General features: G+C 40.4%; 1 protein-coding gene across 10 annotated transcripts in view; it reads left to right on the top strand.

The window, feature by feature from the left end:
- The first annotated feature begins 226 nt into the window (after positions 1-226).
- NBEA (neurobeachin) overlaps positions 227-9,049 on the top strand; it is a 507,179-nt gene continuing 498,356 nt past the window's right edge. For 8 of the 10 annotated variants that reach the window (XM_062615053.1, XM_062615045.1, XM_062615050.1 and 5 more), the window contains exon 1: positions 227-788. In XM_062615053.1, coding sequence (XP_062471037.1) covers positions 513-788 — 276 coding nt within the window. In that variant the 5' untranslated portion in view covers positions 227-512. The remainder of the gene's footprint in view (positions 789-9,049) is intronic. The other 2 variants (XM_062615048.1, XM_062615046.1) reach the window with 1 other exon arrangement.

Below are 9,049 nucleotides of genomic sequence, written 5' to 3'. Positions count from 1 at the left end.
GCGCTGCCCCTCACGCCGCAGCGGGGGCAGAGCGACCCCCTCACACCTGCTCACCTGTCTCCCGGCCGGCTGGGGGTACCCGGGCCGGCCACTCCCCCCGACAAGCTCGGCGCAGGCGCCCTAGCGGCTACCGCAGGCAGGGGGCGGCAACATGGCGGCGTGAGCGGCGGCGGTTCGGGCTTCACAACAACAGCGGCAATCGCTCGCGTCGCCGCCAGCTCCGCGCGCCGCTCGTCTAAGCCGGGTCACGCCACGCCGCGCTCGGCCGCGCCCGATCTTTCTGCCCACGGCTCGGAGGCGGCTCCGGCCGGGCAGCCTTTGGATAACGGGGCATCAGCGCCCATAATAATCCCTCATTATAACGGTGCGGGGGAGCGGCTCTTGGGACGGTGCCTGAGCCTTGGGCCGGCTCCCTGCGGCCCCGCCGGGTGCGACTGCGGTGGATGCGTGGCTCGGCCCGGCCGGGTGGGGAGGCGGGGGCGGCGGCAGGTGCCGGTAACGGCGGGAAGTAAATGGCGAGCGAGAAGCTGGTGTCGGGGCCGGACCCGCAGCCAGCGGGACTCATCTCCGTCGGGGCCGGCGGTGGAGGAGGCGGAGGCGGTGGCAGCAGCGTCGCGGCGATGGGGGAGCTGAGAGCGTCGGGCTCCGGGTCCGTAGTGCTCCCCGCGGGGATGATTAACCCGTCGGTGCCGATCCGCAATATCCGGATGAAATTCGCCGTTCTCATCGGACTCATCCAGGTCGGGGAGGTCAGCAACCGGGACATCGTGGAGACGGTGCTGAACCTGGTAAGCGGCCGGGCACCCTGTCCCGGTGACGCCCCGGCGGGCAGAGGGCCCCGGCCACCGGCCCGCGCAACCCACCTCCTCCCGGGGCTGCTTTCCCCCGCCCCTGGGCAGCCCGAAAGGGACCTTCATTTTCCCAGCCCCTGCATCCTTCCTACAAGTACGGCCCTTTTGCAACCGTCTTCCCTTCCCAAACTCCTCTTGTGCCTCTCTCCCCTCGTTAGTACTGAGACCTGCGCTTCTCCTCGTCATGCGTGTGACAGAAGCCCCCTCAGCGCTCCCTAACTCCATGCAGGACCCTACCTGGTATAGGCAAGGCCACTCTTCCCCATCCCAGTGCCTTCTGTCGGCCGCCTCCTGCAGAAGTGGAGTGTGTGCAATTCCCAATGTAAATAAAATAAGGAGTTTAAATAATTCACAGTTTCGGGTGCTGGATGCTGCCCTATAACGTGGTGGATTCCTCGCTGGAAGAAGAGTGGTGTGCATGTAGTACCTGTTTTTAATTGAAAAACATTAAAAAAAAAAAGGCACCTCAAATTGGTATCTTAGTGGCTGAAATGTGAAGGCTTCAATGCTGTTAGCTTAGACCTAGTTCAGTATTTTATGTAGAGGAAGGGGGAGGAGGGAGATTTTTGCAAGGATTTAATATGCTTTAATATTTGTAATAAAGAGTTAGTTGTATTGCAGTATTGAATTGGGTTGCTCACGTCTTAATGATCTCGCATGCTTTCCAAAATGCATTCCTGTCTGCAAAATAGGTACTGGTGTTAATTTTTTTTTTTTTAAGGTCTGTGCATAGCAAAGTACTGTTGTATGCTGGTAAATAGCTTTGATCAAGGAGAAGATGCTAAAATGTAGCTCCTTAGTCATCTGCTCACTTCACGGAGTGAAAGAGTTACTGCAGGACTGTATGACTTAATGTTTTTGCGCTACCTACACCAAAGCCTGAGGAACCTACAGAAGCCAAAGGAGTGGATCTAAAAATGAATCACTTTCAATTATGTGCAATTTGGTGCTGTTCCTGAATGCAAGATTTGCTGCAGCAAAGCTTTTGAAGCAGTTCAGTCAATGAAGTATCCTCAATTTTTGCATACAAAATAGGATAGAAAAATGACTGCTCAAAACTGAATGGCAATTAATTGAAACTGCCTTTGTTTCAGATGAGTTTAAAGAATATATTTTGTTTCAAACACTTTAAAATGGTATATTCTTCTCTTTGACAGTTATTTGCATTTGACCTAGCACAGACTGAATGGAAAAGCTGCAGCATGCAGGGAAAGACGTGATTTGGTCAGATCGTTTTAATATTTATAATTTATCTGAACACACAGGGTTAAAGCCCCTGTAGTTTTGTGAACATGTCAAAACATTAATATGGTATATTTCCCACTCCTCTCTACAAGCTGTTTTGACACTTAACTGAAACATGATTTGTAAATATTTTATTATTTTTGTACAAGTGTGGTATAAGTCATCATAACTTTACTGGATTATTACCCATTCCTTTAAAAGTAGCCCTCAAAATAGGGGAATGACACACAGTTATTTTATTAACTGGCTTTGTATGGATCATGACAGATACAAAGATGTTTAATCCTTTTCCAGTTTTCTTTCTTCTTTCATTCTTCTTACTGATGTTTAAGCTTATTTTCATTCTGGCTGCTAATGCATCAGATCTGAACTAACATTGACTTGTCTTTGGGAGTAAGGTTACAATGTGTTTTTGTATTTGTGTGTAGGACATGCAGTGCTTGTTACAGTGCTTCTGTATCAGATCTACCTACTAATTAGTTTCTATTGCTGAAAACTATGCTTATATTTAAAAATAAATGCAAGAGTGTTTAACAGTGCTCTCAGTGTTGAGAGACGTATATGAATTGAAACTGCTTGGGAGTCTGCTGCAGTAGCGATGCATTCTGGATCAGTCATTACTTAACAGATGGACTCTAATACACAATAGTCAGTATTCCCACAGCAGAGAGAGGTTATATTGTGTCTGCTGATCTTTTTCTTCTCAGGTCTCTGAATGTCTCAAACTTATGCTTGTATATTTGAAATGTAATTTACTTGCACAGAAAACAAGTGTAGTGAATATGGCTGATGCAAAGTAAAGCTGATGGCATATCCCTAAACTACAAAACATTATCTGATTCTGTATTAAGAATTTTAACAGCAACTTTAAATAAAATGCAGTTTTGTATTTTAGAAGCATTCTTTGGGGTTTCAGTGGGGGTGGAGAGAACTTCATTTGGGTTTTGTTTTTTGTTTTTTTTTTATCCCATCAGTCTTTATTATTTCTGGATGACTTCTGATGTAAGCGTGATAATGAGTGCAGAGTGCTTAAAGAGCTGATCCCAATTTGATATGGCAGTTGATATGTTAAGTCCCTAAGAGAAATACAACCTATACATTGAGTATCTATAAGTCATTTGCTGATAGCTTTTTAGTATAGGGATTCTGCGTAGCTGAGACTTCTTTTATTATTGGAGAGAATCAGAAGCTAACAATTGAGATAGTTTTTCTTCTTTTAATTAACTTATCTTGGATTACTGCTGTCTTCTATGTAGTGCTTAAGCAAGTCTATTCATTCTTCCTGCGTTGGTGTGAAAGCAGCAAATGTTCAAGACAAAACTTTGGTTTGGCTTGCCCTTGTCATGGAGGTAGTCACTTGTATTTCCTGCTAAGTTTTTCTCTTAGGGTTTCTCTTGGACAGTTTTTACCTTTGAATACTTTGGGTTTTTTTTTGGTGACCCCACACTGTAGTTTCTATTACTGCAATTCAAACTTACTTCATATAGTACCTACTGATACTGACAGATACAGTGATCTATTGTATCTGTGAGGTGATGAAGTGTGTTTTATCCAGTGCTGAAAATCTTTTTCCATGTCTAAGACATTGTTGGATTTTCTGCTTTGTGAAATTTTAACAGTTGACTTTCAGCTCAGACAGAATTTTGTTCTTGAGCATGCCCATGCTGTCTATGAGATAAGTTGTTTCTCTTGATGCTTTGCTTTTCTTTAGTGGTGCTTTTCATCAAGATTTACCATGTGTTCAAAGTTCTGTTACACTGGTGAATTTGTTCAATGGAGTATCACTTGGTAGAGTTTCTAGTATTGCTTGTGTTATTTTTCGTTTAGTATTACAGTGGTAGACAATGGAGAGAGGTTTCGGCTCTTTATATGTCAATCCCTATCTATGAACTACTTACAGTTATCTTTAAAAAAACAATCTTCTAGTGTTAATACTATTCATAGTCAGAAGATGTTAACAGTCTATGAGCTGAAGTCTTTTCTAAAATCATTTTTAGCATATTGTGTTCTTCTTACATTACTGGAAGTAAGAGGGGACTCCTAATTGTACGTCATACATTCTTCTGTGGTGCCGCTTGTTTTGGTTTTGGTCCATGGGGTTAATATGAATTCTCAGGTTCAGCATGCTGTCTCTGAGATGTGTGTTCACTGACCCTTGTGTACAGCAAAGCACCAAACTAGAAAAGGCTTTCCCCACAAGCAACATAATCCTCTAATTGCTCTTAGTGATTTTGCTTTGGGGATGTTTTGACATCAGTTCTGTGCTTCTATTAATGAGGAGGCCTTTTCCCTTTGAACAGCTCTATTAGTTTTCTTAGGGTACTGTCAAGGATGTTGTTATTGTTGAGATAGATGTGCTTGCTGGTGGTTATTCTCCATAGTTCCTTCTTTATACCCCCTTGTATTTATGTATTAGTCTGATGTTTAAAATAGAGTTCTGCAGTGTGTGTTCCAGCCCATATGATACTATGGAGAAAGTGGGTCAGTCTGTCCACCTGTATTCTACTTGAAGTGTATTTTTACTTCACTTATTTCCTAGTGCAAAATTTCCACACATGGCTTTAATTCGTTTTTGTATAATATATCTTAAATGGCCTTTCATTTCATTAGTTTTAGTGACATGCCTCCTTAATTCTCTGCTTTTTCAGTATTTAATGGTTTGAAGATTTTTTCCTTCCGTGTATATTTCTGAACTGTCTCTTGTCTGGACAACTTTCATCAAACATGACTACGTGAATTGCATTGTTTCTTAGCTTTTATAGAGCTTTCTGTGTTTCAGTTTGAATTTCCTAGAGTTTTTGATTTGGAGTTTTTAGTGCTGATTCTACAGCAATGCAGCATGAGAAAGGTGAATAGGCAGCGACTGATACTTAAAAATTGTGATGGTTGCTAGCACATGCTGCTTGTTTTGCCTGCGTATCTTGAACAGATGATGTGATGCAGCTTTGAACAGATTTCAGTCTGATAGAGGTATAGCTGACCAGGGTTTTCCTTGTGCAGTCTGGAAGGCTTTTATATATGTTTTGTCAGGCTAGAGAGTGCTTATAAGAAGTAGGTCAAACACCAGGCATAGTTCAAAAAGTCTCTTGCTGTTCTTGTTGACTTCAGCCCACGCTTCTGCCTAGCTCTTCTCATTTTCTTGGCTGTTCCATCCTACTTCAGTGTTAGTCATCCATCACAAGAGGTAAGTCATTTTTTGTGCTCTTTCACTTTGTCTACTTGTAGGAGTGGCATCTGCAGCTTTAGAGCAAATGGGTTGGATTAGCTGGGAGATCCTTCTGCCCTACAGGCTTCTGTAGTAGTGGGCATAAGGAAAAATGTAAAGAGATGCATATGTAATAAAGATTATTTCTTTTGGTGGTACTTTTCTTCAGAGATTGGTTGAGGTTTGTCTTAAGGCAAAGTTGGCTTTTGATATTTGAGTTCTTTGAATCTATTTACAGTTTTGGTTGCTGTAATGTCCTGAGGCACAGTTCTGCTCTTGTGCAGGGAGGAAGAATCACTTTTGTTCATTGGATGCTGTTGTATTCTAAGAAGGCGTGGGCCACATGAACTGTAGCCTCCATCAAATGACTTCTGTTTTTCTTGTGGAACTAGCTTTGCAGGCTTGAGAATCATTCTGTTTTCTTGGAGTAAGTCTTCTAATTTTTGTGGTATATTTCTCTTCTGATAGAGGGGGGAATTTCGAGATGTGGATTGTTTTTTTTTTTTTGTTTGTTTGTTTGTTTTTCTGTGTGTTTGAATTTCGTTTTAGGTAATACTTAACTGGAGGTGACAGTCCTTGTCCAAGTTACTGTCTGTCCTACTGGTCCCTTTTTATCCTGCTTCTGTCATCTCCATATTGAGCTGTGTCTGGATGTTACTGTAGAAACTATCAGAGCTATATGGAGAGAGCTGTATCCAACGTGAGAGCTTGTAATAGAAATCCATGGGCAGCTACTTGAGAGTTTTGTAGCTGTTGTCATTATCTGGTACTTCCATTGACAGCTTATGTTTCGTTTTGGAAAATCTTTGAGTGAGTGAATGTTCACTTAATTTCTTTTAGCATAGCTTATTTCTTTTGGCTTTTTAAATCTAACCTTTGATAGTAGTATTTATGGGTGGGAAATTTTTCAGTCCTTGCATCAGTCATGGAGCACTAGTGGTATCTGAGCAGGGGGCTTGGAATCTGCTGCGGTTTTGGTATGATGGATTGATACATTTCTATAGGTGTTAACATTTAATAATCTATCATGGTGAGCATATCACTGAGTATTCCTTTTGTATCTTGTCTTTAGAGGATGCAGTTTATGGATCATAAGGAAAATTAATAACTAGAGGCTTTGTTTTTATTTTTGTCATGCTGAAATATTAAAATTCTGAGACTGATATTAATAAAATACCTCTGATCTTTGGTCTTTCCTCCCACTCCCACCTGTTTTATCCCTTTGCATCACTCAAAGGGTTAGCACCTTTCACTGTCAGGATGCTATTTTTAGAAAATTGTGACCTGATTCTCCATTTAAACTGGGTGTTTACAAGACTAAGCATTTAGCTGTGTACTCAGTTATTTACTAATCTTTTTTTCTCCTCCATATTTTCTCTCATTCTATTCCTTCTCTCCCCTGCCCCCCCCTTAGCTCTCAGATGGGTACTCAAGGAAATGGCTCATTACATTCACAAGGTTTATGTCTGGGAGGATGTGGTGCATCTCCTGTCTTCTATGCTACTGCTTTTCAGTGTCCCCACTTACACTTTTCAAATGTATGAATCACTGTCTATATTACACCCTTAAAAAACCCAAGCCAGATACACACCTCCCCCCACCCCAACACAAACCCCGACACCCTAAAACCTGCATAATCATCTTTCAGTTCCTACTGAAGCATTGGTTCTCCATTCGTGCTATACTGAATTGAGTCAAAGTGGAATGAAATCTGTGATTGGGTTAGTACCAAAACTGAGACTTCTCTATCCTGATAATTACTGTGCACAGTATTAACACAGTTGTGCTAATTTAATAAGCTCTCCAAGTTATTTTAAATCAGTCTCTTTATCTTACCTGTTTATTACTTGGTACTACACTTTTTTGGTTTTGCATCTTAGCCTGTCTTGATAAATCTGCCATTTCAAATCAACTTGTATCGCTCTCCCATTACTACAGCATTTCGTAGTACTTTGCACAGAAGAGTATCATTGTAGCTGCATCATTAGTTGATATCTTGTATGTGCCTGGTGGCCAAAGGGCCAGTGTAGTTGTGTGTGATGGAGTTCTGTTTATTTCTGTTTTATTTATGGTGGAATTTGATACTTAATTACCACTCATATTTTTTGGCAGTAGCCAATTGTGGAGTTCTGTTAATTCTTACATAGACAAAACCCTCAAGCTTTCTTTCAGTCTGAACCAAATTTAGAACTTGCTTTTATAATCAGAGGCAGCAGATCTTTTGAAACATCAGTTTTCAATTTGATGATCTACCTCCCACTGTCTTGCAATAGTTTGGCTTGGATGTGATATGAATGATACAGTATTCAATATGTGATACTCAGCATAAAGATAATGAACAATTAAAAGAAGAAGGATTATTTGTAGAGGATAGCATATTGCTTCCTTATTGATAGAAATACCTGTTTCAACTATAAGATTATGATGGATTGCAGCTATTTGAACTAGAGTTTCATAACTTCCAATTTAGCAAGATTGTTAATGACATTCATCTCTAAGAGAAAGATTATCTGTGACTTCAAGTAGAGCAGCACTTCAACTTCTGGTCAGTTACTGACTCTCAGCTAAAATCTGCATTCTGGTAATTTTTGTAGTTTGGAGTTTGTTCTACTTTTGAAGTACATGGAAACTAATAATGTTCAGTAAATAAGTCTAAGTAGTTCCGGTGTAACTGAAATTTATACCAGTAACGTTGATTCAGTTATGTCAATGCAACCCTATGATTTGACTGCCCTTCTTTAATTTAAAATTGGGTTGCATCAGTGAAATTGTTGCAACGTAACAATTCTCTGAAAGCCGGTGTGAATGTGAGTACTGCGTATGCTATTCAACAGCTTACAAATGCTTGTCTTATGTATTTGGACAATTGTGTTTCTTTCACTGCCCTTTTATTTACAGTTGGAAGCCGTTAACTATTCAGAATAGGTATTGGGGTTTGGGGTTAGCTGAAAGTAAGAGCAGGATACAAGTGAAATTGTTACTCATATTATGGTTTTTGGAACCTGATGCTTTTGTAGTACTGAAAAAGTGTAGAAAGAAGGCTGGAAATAATTATCTGAGTAGAGCCTTCTAAGCCAACTCCAATACCAGCAATATGGCATTGTAATCAGTTTTACATGATCTTACTTTTTTGTTTGTTTTTTTTTTTTTTTTTTGCTTTAAAGTCTTCATATTTTGTGTCAAATACCCAATTACGTAAAATTTTCTAACATTTAGTGCCTTTTGATTGCCTGCTTTAAAACCCATTAAATAGGGTGGATTTTTTTTCAGGTTTTGCTCTTTTTTTTTGTAAAAAGAAAACATTTTAAGTGTTTATAAATACAAATATGAACTTGGAAATAATGTGTCCTTTGATTCACAAAGGAGATTGTACAAACCTGTTGAAACAAAGACTCTTTCCTACTACAGAGTTACAGAAAACAGCTTTCATTAAAATAGACTAGTAACCATAAAATACACATTCAAGCTGATAATGAATGAACTGAAGTGAAGCCCTGTCTTGGCTTGCTCATGCCTGGCTGATCAGTTTGCTCTTGCTCTACAGCAACACTTTGTATAGCTCACTGTATCCCAAAAATATTTATTGATTTAATTGAGCTACAAAACTTCCTGTGTTGAAGAACCTTCAATTGAAAAGAAAACTAGAAAAAAAAAAGATTGAATTCAGGGAAGCATTCTTGCTTAAATTGAATTTGTTTTATAGCTAACAGAATGGTAAAGCTGTCTGCCCCTTCCAATAGTACATGCA

The sequence above is a fragment of the Pezoporus occidentalis genome, unplaced genomic scaffold (genome assembly GCF_034315485.1).
Source record: "Pezoporus occidentalis ecotype Australia unplaced genomic scaffold, CSIRO_AGI_Poc_V1 ctg18, whole genome shotgun sequence".
NCBI classification, from domain to species: domain Eukaryota; kingdom Metazoa; phylum Chordata; class Aves; order Psittaciformes; family Psittacidae; genus Pezoporus; species Pezoporus occidentalis.
Note: the sequence above shows the minus strand (reverse complement) of the source record. Positions and strands in the feature narration are given on the sequence as shown.